The sequence below is a fragment of the Pseudomassariella vexata genome, assembly GCF_002105095.1.
Source record: "Pseudomassariella vexata strain CBS 129021 chromosome Unknown BCR38scaffold_4, whole genome shotgun sequence".
Classification (NCBI taxonomy): Eukaryota; Fungi; Ascomycota; class Sordariomycetes; order Amphisphaeriales; family Pseudomassariaceae; genus Pseudomassariella; species Pseudomassariella vexata.
The window spans coordinates 1,278,970-1,304,871 of NW_024467959.1; the positions used below are offsets into that span (position 1 = coordinate 1,278,970).

At 51.2% G+C, this 25,902-nt stretch overlaps 7 protein-coding genes across 7 annotated transcripts; 4 read left to right on the forward strand and 3 right to left on the reverse strand.

The window, feature by feature from the left end:
• Nucleotides 1-1,103: 1,103 nt before the first annotated feature.
• BCR38DRAFT_407301 (uncharacterized protein) lies at nt 1,104-4,193 on the reverse strand (the record flags this gene model as incomplete). Its single annotated transcript, XM_040858152.1, has 6 exons — nt 1,104-3,257; nt 3,350-3,482; nt 3,675-3,749; nt 3,910-4,007; nt 4,134-4,147; nt 4,187-4,193. 6 exons carry the CDS (start codon nt 4,191-4,193, stop codon nt 1,104-1,106), a joined length of 2,481 nt encoding a protein of 826 aa, XP_040717942.1.
• A 2,994-nt stretch (nt 4,194-7,187) lies between these two features.
• On the forward strand, nt 7,188-7,563 carry BCR38DRAFT_426707 (uncharacterized protein). Its single transcript, XM_040859789.1, has one exon. The coding sequence runs from the start codon at nt 7,345-7,347 to the stop codon at nt 7,510-7,512; it is 168 nt and encodes a 55-aa protein (XP_040717943.1). The 5' UTR covers nt 7,188-7,344; the 3' UTR covers nt 7,513-7,563.
• A 1,182-nt stretch (nt 7,564-8,745) lies between these two features.
• BCR38DRAFT_482943 (DASH family cryptochrome) lies at nt 8,746-10,846 on the forward strand (the record flags this gene model as incomplete). Its single annotated transcript, XM_040863559.1, has 2 exons — nt 8,746-9,251; nt 9,310-10,846. 2 exons carry the CDS (start codon nt 8,746-8,748, stop codon nt 10,844-10,846), a joined length of 2,043 nt encoding a protein of 680 aa, XP_040717944.1.
• Nucleotides 10,847-11,598: 752 nt separating this feature from the next.
• BCR38DRAFT_299797 (HotDog domain-containing protein) lies at nt 11,599-12,315 on the reverse strand (the record flags this gene model as incomplete). The annotated part of the gene is made up of 2 exons (XM_040854541.1): nt 11,599-11,739; nt 11,776-12,315. Coding segments are annotated over 2 exons (681 nt in total), but the record flags the coding sequence as incomplete, so codon positions are not given.
• Nucleotides 12,316-15,130: 2,815 nt separating this feature from the next.
• BCR38DRAFT_456120 (Phytoene synthase) lies at nt 15,131-17,064 on the forward strand (the record flags this gene model as incomplete). Its single annotated transcript, XM_040861874.1, has 3 exons — nt 15,131-15,153; nt 15,235-16,161; nt 16,209-17,064. The coding sequence occupies 3 exons, from the start codon at nt 15,131-15,133 to the stop codon at nt 17,062-17,064; spliced, it is 1,806 nt and encodes a 601-aa protein (XP_040717946.1).
• A 1,016-nt stretch (nt 17,065-18,080) lies between these two features.
• Nucleotides 18,081-19,860, forward strand: BCR38DRAFT_407306 (uncharacterized protein; the record flags this gene model as incomplete). The annotated part of the gene is made up of 2 exons (XM_040858153.1): nt 18,081-18,117; nt 18,173-19,860. The coding sequence occupies 2 exons, from the start codon at nt 18,081-18,083 to the stop codon at nt 19,858-19,860; spliced, it is 1,725 nt and encodes a 574-aa protein (XP_040717947.1).
• Nucleotides 19,861-20,268: 408 nt separating this feature from the next.
• On the reverse strand, nt 20,269-22,436 carry BCR38DRAFT_456129 (uncharacterized protein; the record flags this gene model as incomplete). The annotated part of the gene is made up of 3 exons (XM_040861876.1): nt 20,269-20,592; nt 20,658-21,739; nt 21,776-22,436. 3 exons carry the CDS (start codon nt 22,434-22,436, stop codon nt 20,269-20,271), a joined length of 2,067 nt encoding a protein of 688 aa, XP_040717948.1.
• Between the last annotated feature and the right edge of the window lie 3,466 nt (nt 22,437-25,902).

Below are 25,902 nucleotides of genomic sequence, written 5' to 3' on the forward strand. Positions count from 1 at the left end.
GCCAAGACAGCGAGTAAGTGCAAGTTTTGGTCCATCCATGGGCCGGGGCAGCACTCGCAAAAAGACCAGCCAGTTAGAGGTTTTGTCATTCTGATACACCACCCTACTTCAGTAGTTGTCAATAAGCTCTCGGCTGAGCCTCCTCTCGTGTTTCGTAGCTAAGAACGGGAACGTCTTGGCAGTTTGAGCGGACCCTGTTCACCCCACAGCGAAACCCCTTTGGGATCTTGATTGGGAACATCTCGAAGTTTGCCCCATGCGGTTATGCACTCCAATACCATTATTGACTATTAGTTGGGATGACATGTCACAGAATGGGGCAAGTGGTACTTAGTAGAGGCGAGATTTGCTGGTTTGTGGGAGTGGATGCTCCTCACCTCATCGCAACGTCCCGACGTTGGTGTTGAGATTCGTGACATTTATCCTTGAAATAAGCTGGACGGAAGGTCATGTTTCGAGGTACTTTCATTATTCAAGCCCGCCTAGCAGAGGCTGCACCGCTTTTATTGATACAGTATCCCGAATTCTACAGTGTCCCATTTATTTAACCTCGCCATCACGCACAATCTGGCTACAAACTAGGTGCCTTCATAGGAGCCGGCAAAAAAAAGCAAAAATTCGGAATCACCCAAAGAATACCACCAGCGCCAGGGACTGCATGTTGACCAAGACTGTCTTGCCAAGCCCCTTCGAATATTACTCCATTATCCCATGCAATTGTGTAGAAAATGACAGTATATACGAATATAGATGCGAAAGTATGATTGGCTCGAATGTGGCGCGAAGTTGGATGAGCGGGAATTGCACATGGAAATGTATAGTTCTGTTTGGTACGGTTGTATCTCACAGCCAAGAGCCGTGGACAACCGGCTCAAATAGCAGCCAGTGCTTCGATAAGAGGATTCTAGTAGCCTGGCCGACTGTGCACTAGCGTAGTCTGTGCCATACGGTTGATGATTTCGAGTCTGATGGGGATCCCTTGTGCAGGGTATGGGAATATCTCCAACAAATCGAAACGCTGGGTAGAAGAGATTTGACACTCTCATGGGCGAGCGTAGAATCCTGGCGTTGCCAGCGTGAGGATTGAAGATGACCGCCATCATTCAGGCGCCAGCCGCTGCCTCCAACTCGGGTGTTGGGCTTAGATCATGCTTATTCTGCATGTGTCTCCGCCAATTATCCTTGCGGGGGAACGCTTTCCCGCCCTTGAAGTATGGGCAACTCGGTTCAGTGCAGTGATATCCTTTTTTCTTTTCGTGCTTGTCATTGATATGACGATCTAGATGCGTCTTTGTGCCGAATTTCCTATCGCAGTTCGGGTAGGTACACTCGTGTTTGCGGTCATGATATCGCTTATGGTGATTCAACTTGTGTATCTGGTCGAATTGGCGTCCACACTCTTCACATTTATACGGCGGTTTGAGCGAAAGGCCGGTTTCCGGCGAGGCACTACTCTCCGGCTGCACAAAGCCGTGAAACCCTGGAGATGGGGATGGGGTGATTGTTGTATCAGGTGTCCTTCCACTAGATGGATTCGTTGAACTTCGACCTGGGGTTGAGTAGTCGGATGGACCGTCATGCTGAACAGGTTCCTGGATTGCTGGAAGCACATTGTAATCTGCACCCATCACCTGGCCACCATACCCATCCGCAATCATGTCTTGGCCGCCATCCTCGTCATTATCCGCGCCCTCGTCTTCCTCGTCACTCCCATCATAGCCTTGCTGGTCGTCCGGAATGTGCTGCGGCGAAGCAGAAGGTGACGCGCTATTTTCAATTCGGAGGACCTCCGCATCATTCCAAGCAGCTTTCTCCGTGGCCGTGGTGGGCTGTAAAATGGCCATGGGAGATATGAATGATTCTGGCGGTAAAGGAGGAGAGTGAGAACCACGGATGGCACGACGTCCGGATGGGTCTGTGAATTCCACCATATCCACGTCCACGTCCATGGGCTCCGGTATACCTGGGCTCTGCAATCTTTCTCGTGTCGGTTGGAAAGAATCGTCCCCTGTCTGGGCGGGCTCTTGATGAGCAAAGTCCTTGGATGAGAAGGATGTTTGGCCTAGGGCTGAGGAGGGCAATTGGGGGTCTGGGGTCGGTTCGTCTCGTAACGCCGTCCTAAGTGAGTCCAGCCGATGTGGGACCCCAAATGTGTCCTGAGAATCAACCTTCCGTTTGGATTTCTTCTTTTGGTGATGGTTTGTTTCAACCGCATCGCTGATTTGCTGAGGTTCTTCGTATATGCTGGCGCTTTTGGAGGCGGATGTGAAAGCACTCATGTCCCATCGTGGCTGGCCAGGTTCAGGCTGTACACCACTGGGACCTTCTATCGATTCCAAAGGTAGATCTGCTTGACGATCTGATACAGGTGATGCTTGAACGGGGCTTGCGTGGGTTACATCGGAAGAATGGGTTGAACGTTTCCTCTTCATGCTGTTTAGAACTCGGCTAATGGTTGAACCTTTGCTGTTCTTGCGCTCCTTGCGCTTCTCTCGCGCAAGCCGGAGCTGCTCTCGATACAGCTCCGTCATCTGTCTAGATGGTGGTGCCATTGGTTCAACCTCGGGATCGGAATCCATGGGTATAGTTTCGTCATAATAGCTGGCAGCTGCGGCCAACGCAGCACAATCCATCGATAAGGTGGTAGTAGTAGTAGTAGTACCTTGACCCTCTGAAAACGGGACCGAGGTCCTTCCAGACGGCGAGGGGTCATAATCTTGGACGTAGGCGTGTTGCTCTGAAGCGGCGGGAGCTTGCAAGGCATCATTCCTTTCCGTGGACTGGGGCGATTGGTGAAAACCAGGCCCATCGGTAAAGACGGGCACACCACGCTCTGAAGTCCCATCTTTTAGCGACTGGGCTTGATCCCTTTCCTGAGAATCGCCTTGTCTAGGGAACGAAACTCTTCTCGAGAGGGTGTCTGTGGCAGTTTGGAGGGATTTCCGCTTGTAACGGAAGTATAAAAACCCTAAGATCAGAAACACCAGGGCACCGCCCAAGACGGAGCCCACAACTGCTCCGGCAATTACGCCGGCGTCTACGGATTCCGACCGCGCCACAACGGCGGCGCGGGATACTGGAGCGAGCACCATGGCTCGCGGAGTAAAAGTAGAGTGTCGCCTTGCCGCCGGCTTGATCGTATCCCCAAATGCTGGCAGCGTCGTTCGATCGAGAAGACTCGATCTGATGGTGTCAGAAACATGCAGCTCGGCACGGGGAGCCATCGCGTCGGTGAAGAAGGATGGTGTGGTCTGGCGCTGCGAAACGTAATACACACGTGCGTGGGTGTGAGACGGCGGGTTTGAGAAGCCTCGCAGGCCGACCGAAGGGTCAGAACCGGCTAGCCCACCAGGAAGGCAGCCTGGAATTGAAGGCGCGAGATGGGCGCGCCGTCGAATCTGATGGGATATCGATTGAATCGACGGTCATGGTCAGACGAAGCAGAAGTGGATGACAGGACGTTGGAAAGAGGCCCTGTTCCTCTAATTAAGAGGTTCAGCCTCATGCGATGGATGGAGTGACGTTTGGTCGTATTGGCCCCCAATAGAGGCCAGGATTGGAGTCCTCCCTCGCTTCTCGGGTGGGTGTCGTGCGACTGTTAACATATTAGGTCCGGTCGCTCTTTCCACTGCTAAGATTGCCGCACTGGAGTTATGCTACGGTAAGGCGCTAACTGGGAAATGCGGATCTCCATTAGGTAGGCCCACCCCCGGCGGCCATCTCCAGCTGCGCCACAGGCTAAGCCCCGACTGGGAAGGGGGTTAGTCGAAAATTCGGCGAAACGCGAATGACTGCAGCAGATAGATAAGTGCGGCCAAGTCCCGGCCCCCCTACTCTAACCTCCAACAGTTACAGATTGGAGACTCTTTCGATCTGCAGCACCACGAACCGAGGCCATAGCGTACTCACAACTCGGTTGGCAGTGGCCTTTGAACGGCGGTATATCGTCTTCGTGCGCAGCAAGTGCTGCCCAACACACCCATTGCTTGCATCCATAACCAACCAATCTGATTTATTGGTTCGTACATGGCCACATAATTGATCATTCTTTCAACTCTTGAAAGTCGTCACCCCAGCTTGCTGACTAAGATTCGGTATTTGTTTTGGCTGCAGCAGCTCTAGGCTCTACTTACCTTGTACAACGAGACTATTCACTACAGCTTTCTGGCTGATAGGAACAACTCACTGGACATGGATATCAGCTCTAAGTGCGGCTGTACCCTTCCAATGAATGAGAAAAGCTTCATCTAGAGTCAGCACTGGAGCTCTTTCAATCCGATCTAAATCACCAGCAGCTGGAGCAGTGCACTTTCAGGGTAGTAACTAAGCAACCGATCGGTACTCCCCAGATGAGATTATGAGAGCTAATACGAACTTGGTGTCGTGAAACTATATTTCCGATGTGTGCTCAAGGAATGACCTGGATAGGTCAAGGTCTATTCCGAATATTCTCGATTCCATCGAGTCTGTGAGGCTTGTAAATTAAATATCCCATCACGAGTTCTCATACAGCCCGTTGAAGAAGCTTCGATAATACATGTCGCAATTGTTATCATTAGTACTTTCAGCGAGTAAAAAGCAGTGTAGCAGATAGGCGATCCCTAAGTCACGGCTCTGGGCTATACACAAAAGGGGGCTGGCTAATAGCTTATTAAGCCCCAAGGGGGAAAGTAAACAACAATCATCAAATCGGATTGTCGAGGTTGAAATGTCCCAATTGTGTCAAACAATCTCAGACTACTGGGAGTTGTTAGGACGTAGTCATTGTTTGTCCGATGACCAGTCCTTGAAGTTCCTCAAAATAAGTGCATATGTAATGTACGTTGCGGTACCAAGAACTATTGGGCGGATTAGGACATGACATATATAGATGAAGGTATACTACACACTCCTCAATGTAAAATGGATAAATTATCCTCGATTGCGATTCAACAATGTGCAGGAAAACGAAAGACTCGCGAGTAGATACGGATATATCTGGGCTTGGTGCTGACCAACGACCAGACAGAACTGGATCGCTTCAAGATCAAGCCGTGAATTGAATAGTATTGTCAAATAGTAAGACACTCGGGTAAAAAGAAACAGCTACTAACAAGAGATTGCGGTATCTGGAAACGCTATTACCTCACTCACGCTTAGTATAGGTGGCAACTAGCCACGGCACTCAATCAAGTCACCTTCGTCATACAGAACAGCCTCTGATATTGCTTTGAGGTAAAATAAGAAGGCCCCAGAAGCGGCTATGGTCTTATTCCTCTGAACAAATTTGATTCAACTGTCAACCATCGTTGGTGCGTTGTGGTCCGCCGAAGCGCATGCCCTCGTCGTCTCAAGTTTACACTTCATTCCACGAAGTTTTCATCTCAAGATGAACAGCCCGTCATGCCCAGTTTGGGGACTGGGGTATTCATCCATCAATTCGGGAATGACCCGTATGTAGCGCCATTCATGAAGTAATCTGTTATGTCATTAGTCCAAGATCGTAGCATCAAATCTGGTTTTCTCGGCATAACCGGCACGGTTGGGCATTGTTTTCGCACCCATTACAAGACCAACAGTTACTTTACATGATGCAGTCCGGAACCGACCTATGACCGATCATAATATGAACGAGTCGATTCACGATGTCCCACCTGGAGTATCCCAGCTGGATTTAAGGGAGCGGATACATGCGCATGTCCGAGATCTGCGTAACATTTCCAATGGCCATCTTCATCTGAGACAACTGACATGTCATCTCGCTTAGCAGCTGTGTATATCAAGAACGCGATCTGACAGTCGTGACCAAATTCTTGTTCATCGGTAAGGGTTCTTGGCGACTTGGTTGGTTGCCAGAGCATATGGGAAGTTGACAGGAAGATACACTCCTCAGTACAATATCTGCCAAGTACGGGTCTCTTTGTTGGACGACACAGGCTCAATGCCTCGATTGCCGCTTCCTCCCAGGCAATGCATAGATCGCAGGCTTGTCATAAGTTAAGGAACGACTCCATTGTAACCTGAGAGAATAGATTCGAGGTAGGATTGAGAACTTGTTTGAACTAGTTCCTTCCGGTCGTAACAGAACGACACTTTGAGCAGCCGATCGAGGAAGAAGAAAGAAGCGTATCGACCCGGAGCGCCACTGTGCGCGTGGCAGAGTTCGTTGGCTGTAATGTAGACATGGTCGAGCTGACATAGAGCGAACAACTACGCGCAACTGTGAAGACTACTTCAAGGTCGCAATTTCCTGTACATATATGGTCTAAGTACTCCAAAATGTTACTTTCGCTCCTATCTGAGTCGATTCGTAACAGTTCTGCGATAAAGAAAAATACGAAAGATAGCCTTTTCACTTGTTAATAGATATGACAAGTGAATTTGCGAACGGGCCTCAAGTGAAGTCAAAGTAAGCTCTCTTATGGCGGTCGACGCCATGTCGGGTCATAGATAGTCTGCATCCAACATGGCCTACTTGCCTTGCAGCCTTGCCAATAATCTAAGACATGCAGATTGATAGATGCTGGAGGTTAATCCCGGGATATCCCCTCTTGCGTTGTGGCACAGCTGGGTATATCGGTGTGTAGATGATTCAACGATGTGTTCTGGAAGGTCAAGCGTGCCACATGGCTATCCGTATTGATTGGCTCTCATGGTCAAATGCTGTGATACCGTGACCCTATTCCGAACCGTTTTGAATAAAGAAAAACAATGTTCATGCCTTCGCCTGCCGTTACTTCAAGATCGTTTACACGTTGTGGCTTCATGCAAAATAAACCAAGAAAGAGTGCACAACATAGACGTGCGGCCAACAAATCGCATCCAGCGAATAGCATGCCGAAAATTTTCCTGATCGTTATCACGCGAAATGCCATGCGGATCGAACCATGTAGATCGTACCGGCGACCGGTGGAACGTCAGGGAAAAAGACAAGCATACTTCGAGAGCAAAGGTAAAAGCATGGTAGCTATGAGTGCGGTCACGCCGAAACGTGGAATGCCAAGGATGAATCCAATTGTTGTGCAAACTTCCAAAATTCGATCCTCTGTCTAGAATGCTAATGCCAATTCACCATCATCGAAGATAAACAAAGAGATACCGTGGCCGACAGGCCGACAGGGGAGCTCGAGACAGCAGTTCGTTAAGCTTAGGATCGTTTCCTATTGGCAGGGATTTTTCAATGGCACTACTGTTATTAATAAGTTTAAGCGGGGTTTATACGAGATAGTTGGATGCGATCTGGCGGATTTATGAACATGTTCTAGTCAAGAATCAAAAATCCTTTTATGTCGTAAGCTGGACTAGCCTGACCAGTCTGAGAGTATGATCAACGGCTGAACACCTCTCGTCTCAAACCAACCTCGGATGCCTTGCGATTGCCGCCTGAGAATCCACCATATCTATGTCTGGTTAATCAGATCGATAAACTTTGGAAGTTGGGACACACTGTACCATAGTAACTTCCTTGTGAGCTTTCACCTTTCGTACATGGTACTTCAATACACCGACGTCAACTCCGTATGCTTGAGATAATGCTAGAAATCAATTCGTGAAATGCGGCATGTCATTCAAGTCAAATCAATTGTTACTATCCGTCTTTCGCACAGTTTTCTCCTGGAATTCAACAAGTGTAAGTTGAGCTGAGCGGCCTGGACAAACCCCTGGCCGATCCTGGACCCAGCCCACACCAGCCCGGAGAAGTCGCGTTCTCATCCGCAGTTGCCTGAAGCAGCCTAGCCCGAGGTATGGTTCCGGAGCCTCAACTCTATTTGCCAAAATGTTTCGATGTTCGGGCGAAATTTATCTCCGGCGATCACCAAATACTGCTTCGACACGCATAGAAAGTAGCATTTTACACAACAATAAGCCTATTAGAACAGAAATCACGCCTGCCATGAACAGTCACTGGTAGACGTGCTTAGCATGGGGCTGCCCAATGCAGCCACATGTCCTGGCAATTTCTGGAAGTCGAGGCCGTCATGGAGTGGGCTGCGGCGGCCAATAAGTTCCACGCCATCAACGCCTGGCTCAATGTGCTCTTGCTGTTTTCAGACTGTTTTTCCTCCTCTAACCATCATTGACCTCTTGGGGTACATCGCGAATGACGGTTTGGGCCCTACCTGGCCTGAGTAGACCCTCTATACAATCTGAAGCCGCTGTGCCCACCCATGACATTCTGACAGCCAAAGTCTACTTTACCTAGACACACAATCTCGTTAAACCCCATCGCTCCTCTTTCATACATGACAGTCACACATTGACTACTGCCTGTCCGCGTGCATTAGCGTCGACGCAGATGCCAACACACCGAAAGAAGAACCGCAGTCCCAGATACCGCTCACTCACTCCCTTGAGACACAAACTCTACTTCAGTCAGTTGGCCGAGTTGAAGACTCGCAGTGTCTCCAAGAGGTATTCCAACGAACAGGGTTGATCTGCGCCAGGGATCTGTTTCCACTTCGATCGGGGGCTGGGAAGACAAGCGCCTTGTCATTGGTGCTACTCTGCCTTCGGTTGATCGAATCTGCAACAGCTGCTTGCTTGGTCCAATAGGGTGTGATACATTGCCAAGGGTGGATATTAACGAGCAGGCGCTTTCATCTCTTACGACACCACTCTCGCCGAAACGACTATAACCCAGAGCTACGCCAAATTTTCTATCTCAACCTGGCTTGTTAGTTTTATTTAAGAGCCGGGCTGGACGACCATCCGCAAGATACCTAACACAGTCTATCATTGTTCTTGAAGTCAAAACTCCCTGCCACGATGTCGGCGAGCAACGTTCTCGTTTACCTGTTACATCGAGACTTACGGGTTTCTGACAACCCAATCCTCCATTGTCTTGCTAAGTCAACCGACCACGGGTTTACACACTTGCTGCCCGTTTTTGTCTTCCCCGCCCACCAGATAGAGGTATCTGGCTTCATCAAGGATGGGAGCAAGTCACCCTACCCCGAAGCGAGAGGCGAGGTCGGTGGTTTCTGGCGATGTGGCCCTTTCCGGGCCAAGTTCATCGCCCAGTCGGTTTGGAACTTGAAAGAGTCTTTGGATGGTTTAGATAGTGGGCTGACGATACGTGTCGGCAAACCTGCAGACGTGCTGAAGGGCATGATTGGCGGCCTCTGCGACAAGGGCTACACGGTGGGAGCTGTGTGGATGATGTCCGAAGAGGGAGTTGAAGAGAAGCGCGATGAGAAGGCTGTTTCCTCTGTCTGTTCGAACGCCGGAGTTGAGTTCAAGGTGTGGAACGATGAAAAGTATTTCATTGATGAGTGAGTATGGTCCTCGCTGTTCCAAATTTGGACAGAAGCTAATGCTGCTTGTTTATAGTCGTGATCTCGAACTGGACAGCGCCCAGGACCTGCCCGATATATTCACCACTTACCGTAAAACAGTTGAGCCGCTAGCAGAGAGGCCAAGACCTGTACTTCCCAAACCACCCAACTCAACCTTACCCAAGTCCCTATCTGAGTCAGATGTACCCGCACAAGGAGCGCCATTTGAGATACCTTCCGAGTACGACGAGCTGGAATCGGCGCTTTTGTGTCCCGTCAAAGATTTCATTTCCAATCCTCCTTCATTCCCGGAAAACATGGTATCCGCTCATCCCTTCAAAGGGGGCGAAACCGAAGCACTCCACCGGCTACACCACATTGTCGCGTCTGGTGCGGTGTATGCCTACAAGAACACCCGCAATGGCCTGATAGGCACCGACTTCAGCACGAAGCTCTCGGCATACCTCTCGCAAGGCTGTATAACTGCCCGTCAGATCCACGAAGCGCTTACCGCATATGAAGATGGAAAGAATGACGAATACGCTGATGCTGAAGGCTATGGAAAAGGCGAGAACGACGGCACAAAGGCCGTGCGATTTGAACTGCTTTGGAGAGACTACATGCGGCTGTGTGCTAAAAAGTTCACTTATAAGCTGTTTCGTCGATCTGGGTTTCGCGACGACAGCAGTCCCAAATGGAAGACGTCAAACCCAGAAGACGTTCAGGAAGATCAGTCGCAATCCGCAGATGACGTTGACAAGATATTGAAACGGATTTTCGCAGGAACAACTGGCATGGGGCTCATCGATGCGTCGCAGCGCGAACTCATCCACACTGGGTACACATCTAATCGTGCTCGTCAGAATGTTGCCAGTTTCATTGCCAAGCATCTAGGTATTGATTGGCGGTTCGGTGCTGAGTGGTACGAAATGCTTCTCGTCGACTACGATGTTTGCTCAAACTGGGCCAATTGGCAGTATGTCTCTGGTGTGGGCAATGATCCTCGTGGGGAGGCCAGAATTTTCAATCCCGTCAAACAAGCTTTTGACTATGACAAGGAGGGTGAATATGTGCGCGGTTGGGTACCAGAGGTCCGCAAGCTAGAGAAGCTTGAGAATGTCTTTCAGGCGTGGACCACTCCCAAGGAGGACTGGGACCGATTCGGTCTGACGGGCCTGTCTATGGCTGAGGAACCGATCAAGAAAATTGACTTTTCCGTGGATGGTAAGCCCAAGAACGCGAAGCGACCATTCGACCGACGCCGTAAGAATGGAATGATACGCAGTGGTACCAATGTGACTACCATGTTGAACACCACCACCAACACGCTTCACGTCAACGATGACATGGCTAAAAGCACGAACGGTCAACAACACTCGCCTCAGCAATATTCACAGTTCAGCGCTCCGGAAAGCCCGCGTGGGGCTTCCCGAGGTGGTCGGGGCAATGGAGGTGGTGGATACCGCGGGCGAGGATATGGAAGGTCAAGAGGCGGTTATAGGGCCGGCCGAAGCCAGTATCAGGGCCAACACGACTATGCTGTTCAAAGGCCAATATCTATGCCATGGACTCCGACCCAGCCTGGAACATAGGATGCTCGAGGTGGTCATCATTGGGAAACTGTGCGACCCCCTATTTACACTCATTCATCCGGTTTGGTACCTTACCACCATGGAGCACAGTTATTTTGGCATCCAGCTCGGGACGGGACGTATAGATGAGATGGGGCCTGCGATACACTTGGGACTTTGATGGAACTAACGTTGGCGTACAGTGACTGGCGTGGAATATAGAGAGACGATCACGAAGATGTCGAAGCTTAGCACGGAGTAAACATTTATTGTGAAACAGGGTTAAACCAGTTGTATGACGTTTGTAAATCTAGCAACCAGAATGACAGACCGGTAGCATACGATTGTGTGCTTTCTTTGCACATGCACTGCGCATCCGGCCTCTTGATTTCCATTCATATCAATAGTACTGTTAGATGTGTCCTCCGGTCTCATTCACGGCTGTGAACATGCCTACCACAAAGTATACTTGTAGCCTGCGGACGTCGAATTCGTTTGGCAAAGTTCTCGATCTTCATGCCTGCAAAGTAGCCACCCCACAACAAGATACACGGTGGATGACCGTTGCACTGGGTCGGATATTTACTTGCTGATATCTATAAAGCACCCGTGTCTTTAAATCGATATCGTGACTTCCAACCGTAAACTCCAATCCACGCTTCTAATGCGATAGCAATGCATGGGCCCGTCTACCGGACAACAAGCCACCCACCGACGCTGTAACTAAACTAAAACCCAGACAGCAAACCCCGTACCCTTTCTCTCAGGCAGCTTTAGAACCCCTCACTCATTGGCATCAGCGTAATCCCCTTGGGCACAACAAACAGTGCCTTAGCCTCAATGCACACCTTCCCTGTCGCCGTCTCGACATGTCCCTCAACCCACATCTTCCGATCACTCTTCCGACTGCCATCCTTCCCAACTACATCATCCACTCCATCCTGCACCACAGGCCGTACCTTGACAACGTAAAACACATTCGTCGTCGTCGGCCTCTTGTACGTCAACTCCAGCCGCGCCGTAACCCCCGTCCGCGCAGGAAACCGCTTGATGGCACACCGCCCTAAACTCTCATCTAACACCGTTGCTAACGCACCACCATGCACCACGCCGGGCCAGCCTGCTAGTCCACCCCCAAAATAGACGACGGATATAATCTCGCCCGTGGAGGCGTTGTGGAACACGCGTTGGTAGGGCAGCCCGCGACTCCCTGACATAGCGCCCAAAGTGACGCGTGGTGCGGCGCCGCCCCGGCTGTTGAGGGGCTCGGTGTAGGCGTCCCAGGAGGTCCAGGCGCGGTCGGAGGAGAGGGTTTGGACAAGAGGGAGGCGAGAGGCTTGGGTGTGGATTTCAGAGATCACGTAGGCGTCTTCGGGGGAACCTGGGGTAGGGAGTGGCGGAGGAGCGATCGAAAAGCGGAAGAGGGAGCCGACGCTGATGCCTACGCAGAGGAAGATGGTGGAGTATATGAGACCGCGGCGGCGTGAGCGGCGGCGGGGTCGTGGTTGTGGTTCGGGGGAGGCTATCGGAGGAAGAGGCTCGGTGTCAGTCACATTTTGGGTGGTTTTTGGCGTGGGAGGAGGAGGAAGAGGAGGGAAGCTCTGTCGCGAGTGCGAGATGGTGAAGAATCTCGGCGATAGCTGTGTCTTTGGCGCAGCTGCACCGCGTCTGGAACGTAGGCATTGGCGGCGGAGGAGGAGGAGAGGCGATTCTGCTACCGGCGGCACGATGCACGCCTTACGTAGAAGCTGTACGGATTTCCGTCGGAACATAATTGTGTTGGCAGGCGCATTGTACGGCGATTGGAGACTAGACGACTACGTGAAGTTGAGCGGCGGAGTACAGCCAAACTCGCCGGGTTTAGTAATCCCCACTGAGGTGTCCGAGCATGATGCACCACTTGCGGGCTAACGTACAACCCCACCTTTCCGGCCACCATCCTTTCTGGCCACATATTGCAATCCAATTGAAGGTATTCGAAACAGTGTATTCAACGTACTATTATAGCTATTCAGGTACAACCAGCTCTAATAGAAAGCTGTGCTCTAGGGCTTCCTGAAGTATAGATCTGATAGATTCTGACGCCTTAGCTGGGTCCAGTATTACCTGATTCCGACGTTGTACTTGGTCTCATTGCCGTTCTACTTCAAGGGCTCGATCCATCGCTTCCTTAATCTGTACAACGTTACCAAATCTTTCATTAGGCCCTAATCGTACCTTCTTACGTGGTTTGGGGCGTAACGAAGTTATCTCGGCTTCTAATGCGTGTACACGTTGGGTCAAAGTAGCGACCTCAACGCTCTGTACATCTAGCCGACGAGTCAGCTTCCGAAACAATAGCCGTTGCGACGATCGTAATGGCGTAATCGCTGCCAGACTCTCCCTAGCTACTAAGCTAGTCACTGGCGTCGCTATTATTGTCGGATCAAGCCAATTACCAGCTGTTGGTGGTGTAGTTGGTCGTTCTGATAGGGGGGCTATCGTCGGCTGAGGTCGCGACGGATCTAATGGGCATATTCCAATTGCAGAGAAGCCTGATTGTATATTACTGATCGTGAACGACTTCGTATATGCCTCGATATATAGCGAGAGAAACGTAGACTTTTTAAATAGAATAGAACAGTACTCGATCGAGAGAGGTCGCTAACGAGCGATAGTACCGCTTTAATGGAGCAAATACGGCGACGTCGAGAGGTTAGAGCCCGTGAGAACAGTGTGCTAGCAAAAATAGTAACGAGATCTTGTTATAATAGGCTAACCACATAAACTCGACGTTGTCGTGAGCGATATGACCATCTAATATCAAGAGCCGCTGCTCGTCGGGATCAACTGGTTGTGTACGAGGTATAAAGATATCACGAAGCCATCGAACGGCGATATCTGTACTGATCCAACCGTTAGGCGAATAAGTATATTGCCAATCAGGTATATCGTCGCAATCGTTAAACCATTGGGCTTGGAGGCTCTTGCCAGTATATATTACTGCTGGGGTTAACGAGTTACCCATCGCCGATATAGCATGTAATATAGTGACCCATTCGCGGCTTTCGTCACTCCGAACGAATGTTGTATGTTTCTCTGACGATCCGTACACTATACCCTCGATCCCTTCGCCAATCGCGATGCCTGTTTCGTCCATATTCCAGATGTTATGTGGAAAGTAGTCGTGAGCTGACATCAAGGCTTCGTACGTCTCGAAGAAATCGTCGATATTCTGCGTCGATAGGCCATCAAATCGCTGACGGTCGAGGCGTCGAGATTGGATACTTCCGACCTCTGGATGGCGTTGAATAAAGCGATGAATCCAATGGCGACCGAGGCCCTCTGATCGACGATCCTGAGGTAACAGAATCAACGCCCCATCGGAGGGAAGCCTGGCGCTGGGATATCCCTTGATTGATATCGTTGAGAGCGCCTTGAATCGAATTTTCTGAATATCGAGGCATTATATAATAATAGCCAATACCGACGATAATCTGTTGTGCCGAAGGTTGTTGTAGTTGGCAGATTAGGTGGCCGGAAAGGTGGGGTTGTACGTTATATTGCCAAGAGATTACGGGTAGAGTAGGGGAACCAACGGCACATCTTCCATATCTTGCTTGCCCAAAGTTCCATTTCCAGGCAGCTTACACTTGGTGAAGCCATTCATTCGGCAGGCCAGTCTCATGCTTACCTTCGCATATCATCAAAGTTAACGTGAGCTGCGTCGATATGCGTCAAAATAGATTTCAACCGAGTGGTGGCCATCTCAACAATTCCGATCGTGTCACCTTGTGTAGCCATTCTGAAGGATAGGAATACTTGGCATGCATTACCTCCTTTATTGAGGGTAGTACCAACGTCAAGTAAATAGGACAGACGGGCTTCTGCTATCCTCGTGCGGGAGGAAGGCTTGCATGGTTGCTGTGGATAATGCAGCGCGACTGCGCTTGTTTGTTGGAGTCTATGATCTCACCACTAATCCCTGGGAGCATCAGAGCAGCCGCGTCGTCAATATTGTCTCAACCACTCGAAATTCTTAACCGCCCACTGCATTGCCGAATACGAGGCAAAAGAGCCCAAAATCCGTTGTCATCGAGGCCAAGCGAAACTCTATCTCACTACAACTGATCATCAGTCGGAACCCGAAGTTTCCAAATTCGGGTGCTCTTGGTTTGCCGATCATCGACAGATGTCCAGGGACTTTGAAGCAACACCACATCACATCCATCTGATATAAAGTTAGCGCAGCATGCTGCATCGTTGGTATTAGCCTCCGCTCTACTGCTCCAGTGTCATTGTATTAGTCCACGACCAATCCACACGATGGCATACGACTATGTATCGGTGTAAGTTGTTATGTCTTGCATCTCCAAATCACGTTCGACATCATATAACACGACAAGATCAGGGGATTGACAGCGTGACAGGCATCTCAAGTTCACCATCCCACTGGCCGGGCTCCTCACCCTGGTTTTGAGACCGCTGCTGACCAAGTATGACCTGATCAAGACATCCATCCTCATATTCATTGCCTTCACGGCCACTCTACCATGGGATTCCTATCTGATCCGCCGCGGAGTATGGACGTACCCACCCGACGCCATCGTGGGGCCCCGGCTCTGCTCTGTGCCGGCAGAGGAGCTGTTTTTCTTCGTAATCCAGACGTACATTACGTCCATGCTGTACATCATGCTGAACAAGCCGGCTCTGCACTCGCAGTATCTGACCAACAGGAAAGACTCGTCTGCGACGGTGCGATGGGTGAAGCGATTTGGCCAGGCATTACTGGTCGGGGGCTTTGCGGTGGGAGCTGCTTTGGTCCGGAAAGGGGGTGGGGGCACTTATTTGGGACTTATCCTGGTGTGGGCGTGTCCTTTTGCTCTTCTCACGTGGTCCTTTTCGGGGTACTTTATCATACGGCTGCCTTTCACATGTGTCGTGATGCCAATACTGCTGCCAACCCTCTACCTCTGGGTGGTCGACGAACTTGCATTGGGAAGAGGCACGTGGTCCATTGAATCGGGGACGAAACTTGGGAAATGTGTTTGGGGCAGCCTCGAATTGGAGGAGGCCATTTTCTTTCTTGCGACCAACGCCCTCATAGTCTTCGGCATGGCAGCATTTGACCGCGCAATGGCCGTGTTGAACACATTCCCTGAACTATTTCCCGGAGATTCGAGAACACCCACGCCGAGACAGCTCATTCAAGCTGTCCTCGTCGATCCCGCAAAATACAGAATGGATCGTGTGGTGGGAATCAGGGAGGCTGTCTCGAGATTACGGCGCAAAAGCCGCAGTTTTTACCTGGCCAGCTCTGTCTTTCCCGGCCGCCTTCGTATTGATTTAATTCTCTTGTAAGTTTTGTCAGACCGAAATATATGGCCACCGTTAATGGCAACAGGTACGCGTTTTGTCGAGTGGCAGATGACTTGGTAGACGAATCACGCACAGAAACAGTCGCGCATGATTGGATTACGAAGCTGACCGGCTACCTCGACCTCGTTTACTCATCAAACGACGCTGTTGCAGCATCTGACGCAAAGGTGCAGAGCTACGTTGAGAAGAACTTTCCGGCTTCAACACAATCGGCTTTGAAGCTCCTACCTACGAAGCTACTGCCTAGCGAGCCCCTTTATGAGCTTCTGGAAGGGTTCAAGATGGACCTATCCTTCAGCCAGACCGGCAATAATGGAAAAGGTCCGCATCTGCCTGAAAAGTACCCGATCCGGAACGAGGACGACCTTCAGTTGTATGCTTCCCGCGTGGCTAGTACCGTCGGGGAACTGTGTCTCTGGCTCGTCTTCCACCACAGCAAGACCAAGCTCTCGAGCGACAAGCAGGCAGTCTTAGTACAGGCATCCCGCACCATGGGTCACGCACTACAGTACGTCAATATCGCGAGGGATATTGCCGTAGACGCCGGGATGGACCGCGTTTATCTCCCGACCAACTGGCTTAAGGAGGAGGGGTTGACTCCGCGGGACATCATCAAGGCGCCGAGACAAGCCATCGTAGAAAATTTGAGAGGACGGCTACTGGATGCGGCGTTTGAGGAGTATGCCAGGTCACGGTCGACGATGGACATGTTGCCCAAAGATGTAAGGGGTCCGATGATAGTCGCGGTGGAGAGTTACATGGAGATTGGCCGGGTATTACGAGAGAAGAAGGGGGTGCCATCATCGAGTCGGCCTGGGAGAGCTACAGTGCCTAGATCGAGACGGATACTGGTTGCTTGGAAAGTGTTATCGTCTCAATAGTACGTTGTTATGCCGGGAGAATCAAGTCGAAATATCAAATATGCGGGCTCTGCGGAGCTGGTCAATGGTCAGGGAATGTCTGGTCTGCTCTTGCCACGACTTGTGATGTGATGATCAATTTATCAGTGGACATTTCGTCACAAAGCCCAAGAAGACGCAACTTTCTCGTAAATAGCACATGCTATTGCTTTGAACTTGGCTTTAACTAGGCTAGAAGACATGAGACAGGCCGGGAATGGGTTACACTTAATCGGTGCAATTCCACTCAACCAACAGCAGCGCAGTCAGATTCCAACACCAACCCGATTTCATTCCAACACAACCTGTTATCCACCAAGGTAAATACCAAAACATACGCCTTACCTCCAGGGCGCGCGGGTGAGTGCGTTTGGTGGTACAGGTATCCACAAACGGAGGGAAGGAGGCTGGGTCTTGGCCCCGAGCTGCAAAGTAGGAATGATGATTCATTGACAACTGACGAAGGTCGCATTCGGCCACAAGCTCAGCTCAGCTCACTCTCGCCTCAGATGGCACAACCCAAAATACCAAAGTGCGATGATGAATCAACATTGTGTTTCAACGTTGGGCGGTTTCACATGCTTTTATCTCTGCTTTATTGTCGAACGTTATAAACTTTCCCAAGTTGACCGGTACCGTTGACAATTGAGAACCTCATCCATTTGTTGAGTTTCTGGCGTCTGGTACAGCAATGGTTGTATGCGTGTAAGTCAATTAGTTCCATTATTATGAGACCCCGAGTTGTGGAAAACTAATCAACGTAACAACAGGTGAGCTGACTTTTGAGTGAACTCTACCAACATCGTCCAAGTTTACATATTTTCTCTACATCCACTGCGCAGGACGTTTATCCGGCACAGTACTTTCCTGTTATTGAGATTTGGGGCAGCCAGATTTTCTGATCAACGCGACACGTTTGCCGGTCCGGTGTTGTCAGTTTTTCTTTTCTCATCTCATCCATCTTGTAGCAGCGCGGGGAATCTCAACTCGCGGCCACAATGTCTAAAGCTCAGAAGAAGATGGCTATCGTCATCGGTGTGTATACTCTGTTATCCCATCTTGCTACACTGGCCCCTCACACTGTGTCTAGGCGCTGGCGCCGGCGGCATTGCCACGGCCGCTCGACTAGCCAAGTCGGGCTTCTCGGTAACGGTGCTGGAGAAGAACAACTTCACGGGCGGACGCTGTAGCATTCTGCACCACGAAGGCTACCGGTTTGACCAGGGTCCCTCACTGCTCCTCCTCCCTAAGTTGTTTCGGGAGGCATTCTACGACCTCGACACGTCGCTCGAGGCCGAGGGTGTCGAACTCATACAATGCCCCACGAACTACGAGGTCTGGTTCGCAGACGGGGAGAAGTTCGAGCTATCAACTGACCTAGCGCGCATGAAGAAGCAGATTGAGCGGTGGGAGGGTAAAGATGGGTTCCAGCGGTACTTGGCATGGCTGCAGGAAGCCCACCAGCACTACGAGCTCAGCGTGACTGAAGTGCTGCACAAGAACTTCACGAGCTGGTGGGATCTCGCGAATCCCAGCTTCGTCCTGACGGGGTTGAAGCTGCACCCCCTACACAGCATCTGGAATCGCGCCAGCAAGTACTTTTGGACCGAAAGGCTGAGGAGGGTATTTACCTTCGCCACTATGTACATGGGCATGAGCCCCTTCGACGCGCCGGCCACGTACTCGCTGCTGCAGTACACTGAGCTCGCTGAAGGGATCTGGTACCCACGGGGCGGGTTCCACGCCGTGCTCGACGCATTAGTAAAAGTCGGCGAGAGACTAAGCGTCGAGTACCGGCTCAACACGCCCGTGAAACAACTCCTCACCACCTCGGACGGCAAAACTGCCAAGGGAGTAATCCTTGAATCAGACGAGATCATCGAGGCGGATGTGGTGGTGGTCAACGCTGACCTCGTCTACGCATACAATAACCTCTTCCCGCAAACTTCCCCTATAAAGTCCCATGGCCGGTCCCTGCGCGAGCGCGACAGCTCCTGTAGCTCGATCTCCTTCTACTGGAGTCTGGACCGGAAGGTTCCCGAACTCAAAACGCACAATATCTTCCTGGCCGACGAATACCGCGAGAGCTTCGACGCCATCTTCGCCCGGCAGTCCTTGCCAGAGGAACCCAGCTTCTACATCAACGTGCCCAGCCGCATCGACCCGAGCGCCGCCCCCGAAGGACGTGACGCCATCATCGCCCTCGTTCCCGTCGGGCATCTTTTGCAGTCCAAAGGCTTCCTAAAATCCGACTCTGGAATCCTGAGAGACCAAGACTGGCCCTCCCTGATCGCGTACGCGCGCCGCTCCGTGCTTTCCACCGTCTCTTCCCGCACGGGCTGCGGTCCCCTGTCCGAGTACATAATCCACGAAATCGTCAACGATCCATTCTCCTGGGAATCCAAATTCAACCTAGACAAGGGGTCCATCCTAGGCCTAAGCCACAGCTTCTTCAACGTTCTCAAGTTTCGGCCTTCCACCCGGGCCAAAGGTATGAAAAACACGTATTTCGTCGGCGCAAGCACGCACCCGGGGACGGGGGTTCCTATTGTGTTGGCGGGGGCTAAGATCACGACGGAGCAGATCTTGGAGGATTACGGGTTGAGGGTGGGGTGGAGGCCGCATCCCTCTCAGATACTGGACCAGGGCGTGCCGCAGAATAGGGAGACGAGGAGTTTAGATCGGGTGGCGCCTTCGGAGCGGATTTGGTACCTCATGTTGGCCATTTGGTTTTGTGTTGCGGTGGGCTTTGGGGGTTACTATATGGACATCATTTGAGTCTGCCTCTATGGCGGATGCTTCCAGCCGGTAAATATATCAGCTTGAAGGATTCAGTGGTCATGGGGATGATGTTTTTTCAACATTTTTCGTGGAGTGCATATTGCGAAAACAGTGTCAGCTGCAATCATCATTGGCTACGTGAACCTCCAGGTTGATGTTTGAAGTAGACGGTTCTTAGCCACAGAGTAGAACCAAAATAAATCCAATTGAGCTTTTGTCAAGGCTGCCCTTGGGTCGTCTATACAAAACAGGACTTAGGCTCGACACATGAGAACATCTCATGTCAAGTTCTTCTCCATCATCCGATATGGTGCATGATCACTTATCATTTGTGATCCTACTCTCTTCCCATCTGCCTCTCATCCCGTTTGCCTCTCAATTCGCCGTCAGCTCTGACCAAGAAATTTACCTATTGATAATCTCCACATTACTAAACCTCTTCACATCATCCGGCATCCTCGAAACGCACAACTCCCTACAGAACAGCCCCCACTCTCCGCTGGTACCCTCCTTCACGGCATCAGACAGGTCAAGGCCGTAGCGGTCGCGGTACGCCCTCTTAATGGCCGACATGTGGTGTCGATCCCAGTGGTACCTGACCAGCCGACTGATGAGCAGCTCGCGCCTTAGGCCGTCCTTTTTGGACGCCGTCAAGGCGTGGTGCAGAAGCAGCGCGTCGCGCACTGGCTTATTGATGACACCGTTGAGAATGTGGGCTAGGAGCTCGCCCTGGATTCTTGGGTTAGCTTCTATCGATGGTGTTGTGATGCAATGGGGAAATTTGGAGGACTTACAACAAGGTTTCCACTCTTCTTGAGCGCGTCTCGGGCGAAATTGCTCCGGTACGTCCTCTCGTACAGCTTCATGACGTCTCGCAGGTGGGAATCGCTGCGTATGACGACGATCTGGATCATGGCCGACTCGCCGCCCTTGTCGCTCTTGACAGCCCTGTACAAGTGCTCAGCGTCGTCCTCGACCAATCTCCTGTCGATGGGCAGCGGGCGCCCGTACTCGTCCAGCTCTTCCATCCGCCGTTCTTCCAGCACCATCAAGACGGCCTTTTTGAACTTATCCTCCTTCAGCTCCGTCTTCATACATTGCGTCAAACTGTCGCGGTACTTCTTGTCGCTGAATCCGTCCTTGATCCTCCGGATCTCGGCGTTGGTGCGTCCCATGATGGACTCAATCAGCAGCTCGCGCCGTGTTTTGTCCCCTTGATACCAGAAGTTCGCCCAGTAAGCCTCGCTCTCCCACTTGCCCAGGGCGACCGAGTAGCAGGCCTTCATCAATAACGGATCCGCGTCCTTCAGACGCGCCCGGATATGCTTCGCCACGTTGACCCCCTTGCGTTCGCTGCCCGTCTTGACCAGCCGCTTGTACTCTGCCCGAAGCTCCATGACTTGATCATGTGTTAGGCTGGGGAGGATCTCGATGAGCGGCTCCGTCTCGGGCATCCGCTTCTCGCCCTTGAGGGCTTTGGCAAGGCGGGCGGCATCGTCTTCTGGGTCGTAGAAGCGCGCACGACGCTTCTTTTTGTCGCCCCTTTCGTCGTCTGAAATGCCGGGTGAGAGCGGCTCGTTGGGAAACGCGCCCGGGCCCTTGGAGGCCATGAGCAGCGGAGACGGCATGGGTGACATGGATTGATAGGTACCACGGTAAGATTCGAGCAGTGGAGAGCCAGGCGCGTTCGCAAGGGACATGGCCGAGCCGGCAGCCAGACCCGTGCTCACCGAGAGAGACGACATGCGCTGCGTGGGGGGCATCGGGGAGCGGGAGCGAGAGCGATCTCGGCGGCTACTTGATGGCTCAACTGTGAGGACGTTGGCCGAGGGGCGTGGTTCGGCGCCATACGAGCTGCGACGGGACTTCTTGCCCTCTCTCGAAGCGTAGCCTGGACCCGGGCTTGGCTCACGATGGGAGTACCTGTCGCCTACCGGGCTTACTTGGCGAGAACCATGATCCAAGTTGGTGATCGTAATGGAATGTTTGTCGTCGACTTGGCCATACTTCCACGGCTCAGGCTGAGCATAGGCATAGGTTGCAGGTGGTGACTCGGGGCGCGGCGCATACTTGCTCTTGCCGTAGGCGAGGTCTTCTTCGAGCTTCTCCTTCTTCCTTTCCTTCTTTTCCTTCTTCTCCCTTTCGCTCTCCGCGTCGCGGTTAATCACTTTCTCCAGCTTTTGCGAGTATTTTGCAGGCAGAAAGGCCGCTGCGCCACTCAAGGCACTGCTAAGCCGATCTTTATCTGAGTCCCAGTCCTTGTCTTCATTGTGCTTCTCGTCGTTGCGCCTAGACTGGTAATATTCATCCTCAACTCGATTCCGGCGGCCGTAAGGGTCGCCTGCATGAGAAGGCGATGTGGGGGATCCAACACTGTACGAAGAACCACGAGGGTCTTTGTACTTAGAAGCAGGCCGCCGTTGATTAAAGTCTCGGTCGTCGTCATAGCTGAAGCCGGTGGGAGGAGATGGCATGCGTATAGCATTTATGGTGATGGGATCGCGGTCCTCGTCCCGACGCCCCGGAGAGCATGAGCGGCCGCGCCGACCGCGGTCGTCCACCTGAAGTGACATTAGGTTCGTCCGAAGGTGCGTTCGTGACCAAAAGTAAAGTCTGTCCCTGTCGGCAATAGCGATGGCGGGGTAGTTGACAGAATGCGCCGATCTTCGCAGGTGGTCTGACTCGGCTTACTCGACGGCACCAAGTTGTTGATGTTCTGGAACTGTTGGGGTAGTTCAATTCACAGCGTAAATATATCGCAAGAAATAGAACATTGCGTAAAAGAGAAAGAGGAATGAAAGTCGCATCCTTCAGGTAGACATATAACTGAAGACGCCCAGCGAGGAGGGGCTGATGAAGCTCCAAATGAAACCCTACGGAGGGTCAGCACGGCCAATTGGTCCCTCACCTCCGCCTCTTAGTCCAGCGGCTGATCCGTTCCAGGCCCATTGTCCATTGAGGACAATTTGCCGTCGCTGTGCATCAGCATTGTGCATTGCGGGCATAGAAGAGCGGTAAACAGCACAATACGACGATGTGGGGCGGCAGTGGTGTGAACGGGCTTTTTGAATGTTGATCTTTGCGGTGCAGTTGACATCTAGATCCAGAGATCCAGTGGTCGTACGGGATTGGGCTTGGCTGTATGCCAGAGTTGCTGCTGCAGCTTGTCTTGCAAGTAACCATGTGTCGTAAAATCGAGGCAATGAGAACCGGCGACGCCGTTCGCTGGAGGGGCAGTGCAGATAAAGCGTGGCTTTGAGTGCTTCAGGTCCGTGCTGTAAATCCACTATGGCGCATCGACACATCACACGTTAGTTTGAACTACAGAAGACAAATTTTTTGATCGCATGACTTCATTCTTGTGGAATTCTGGTTGAAGGGTTCTTGTGGAAGTTGCCAGATTGCGTCTGGACAATAGTCCCGAATGAGCACAGCCCCTTGTGTGGACCTAGGTGAAAGACTCATCGAAGTGGCTTATGAAAATACATGATGGATGATGTAAAAAAACTGTCTACATTATGATCAAACCAAGGAAAACATTGGGTTCAACTCATTATTTTATCAGCCCTTATTCAAACTCGCAACATGTATATTTCAGTGGTGTCAGTAAGTTGCGACTTGATATGCAACTGAGATAGCAGTCTGGCCAAGGCGGGGGGAGGCAGTATCCCGTCTTGAGAGCAAGGTATTTAGCCACTATACTGTATTGCATTCTATAGGCAAGGAGCATTTTCATTCGCAGCCCACTCCAGCCGCCACATAAACATAGCCACACACCGCATCCCACTCCATGTAATGGAGCAATGGCCTTCAAGCCTTTGGTACCCAGCACGGGAACTGGACATCATAAGTGCGTGAGCTTCCTGCAGCGAGCGTTCAGAGAGGATTACCAAAGCGGCACCGTAAGTTATCCAGCTGCTTTCACCAATCTGAGAAATCATATCGGACAGTGATATATCGATGAAGACTACGCAACTCCTATTTCAAGTTACCCGTGACCATTCACACACTCACATCTTGGATTTATGGGCCCGTCATCTATCAGATTGGGATTGACCAGACTCACTGAACGAACTTGCAACATGACACGCAATTCCGTCCAATTCTATCATGTACGACCATAGCCTCTGAAAAGCACGGGATCCCGTCCGCTCTCCCATAGTTAAATCAGAAAGCGCCAGGCTAGTAGTTGGGTCGGTGACGACCAGCGAATCCTTGGTGTTGTACTTTTGATCTTTTTCCCGGTCTATCCAATCCATCCCCTAATGAACACCCGTTTTCCCTCGGGGGGAGGGACGAAGGGGGACGGGTGGTTGTTTTGGGAAGGGGCGGTAGGGGGGCGGAGGGCTTTTCTCGTTTTTGACCTGTACCCATGCGAATACTTCTTGATCCCAAGACGGCATGCTAGCAATATTCAATTTTCTCAATGTCACGTAGAGATATGACTGTACACAGTACCAATTCGCCCCCATGGCTCTCGAGCAACAATCTGAAGTGAACAGCAACGCACATTTCAGTTCCCTGATTACTTTCAGACCATTGAATTAAAAAGTAGCCAAGTGAAAGTTACCGGTTCATGGTTGGAGCACAAGATGGATATTGGTACGAGGCTGAGAGATTCAGAATCTTGATGAAGCGTAGTAACTAAACCGCAGTGATAGCCCGACGTTTCATACCCTGTGCGATGCTAATAAAGCATGTGTATAGCTCTTATTACCCTCCAATCATGCCACAGGTCTGAGCTGTACTCCAGGCTATCATGCAGCCTTTGGCCAAGCCACTAACGACTTACACAACAGCTGCATACGTATGGTGCAACATCTGCTCGACTGGTATCATGAGAATTGTATGCACACATGGAACTTTGGCTACTCCTCAATCCCTGATTGAATACCCCCACATCTTTTACTCCATAAAATTGCAAGCACGATGGCAACGTCGAGGAAATGTTGAGATGTCGAGTGTCATTTGCCAGGAGCAAACTAGGGCGGCACCATTTGTTCCCATTTGCGGCCTCGAGCTTGCGGATTGGTATTAATTGAATCAAAATCCTTACCATCTCTATGTACCCCAAGATCGAGATCCCATCCATTGTAACCCAGGCCTTACGTCCATCGCCATGCCCCTCGGAGTAGGCAACAACCCCTCAACCCGATTTGCCGTACTCATTCTCACAGTTAGCCCACTTCAGCTGCCCCCTCGCCGTCATGCTCTCAAATTCATCCAGCTGTCTCTCGACCTTGTCGCGCTCTTCGACGATGGGGGTCCTTGAGCCTGGCCCCTGGATTGACGTTAGTACGTCGTGACGGCGGCCCGCTGCTCCTTTTTCGTCCGTTTGTTGAATATTTGCTGGTTACTCGTGTGTGAGGGGACTCGCCATCTCTCGGCGGTGCTGAACATTGCTAGGATGAGTGGGAAGTGACGCCAGAGAAAGAGAATAGACGGTTACTGGGGCTATGCTCACTGCGGCAATATCTCTTGGCTTACCTGGCGTGAAGGGTAAGGAAACATCTTGGCAATGAGGAGTATGATGGGCAACTTTTGTACCTTGAGTCAACTGTCAGGATTGAGGATCTTACCAGCAAACACCTGCCAGGCTGTGTTCATGGCGTCAAGGCGACTGCGTTGTGCCACGAAAAAGTGCGATAAGTCATGATTGGGATACGAGATCCTTCAGCTCCTCCAATATCTAGCCTACCTGTTTATGGGCTTACTGCGCCGCTCAGCCACGGAAGGGAAGCGCACTTTCTTACTCCGGCAGCTCATCTATAGAACTTACTAGATGATCTTCCCGGTCTGTACTGCCTTTAACTACCTTAATGCATAGTGATACCAATGGTACGAAGCAAACGTTACTCGATATTCGTTGCCAGTTACGAGTATGGTCGGGCGTATAAATACTCATCACCATTGGTAAATATATGCAATTTATTACAGATGGACTATTTCCACCTTATAGTCCATTTAACCCATGACAAACCGACATAAAGTAACATATTGTAAAAGGAATCTGGTAGTTCAATGGCGTCCTTGGCTGTA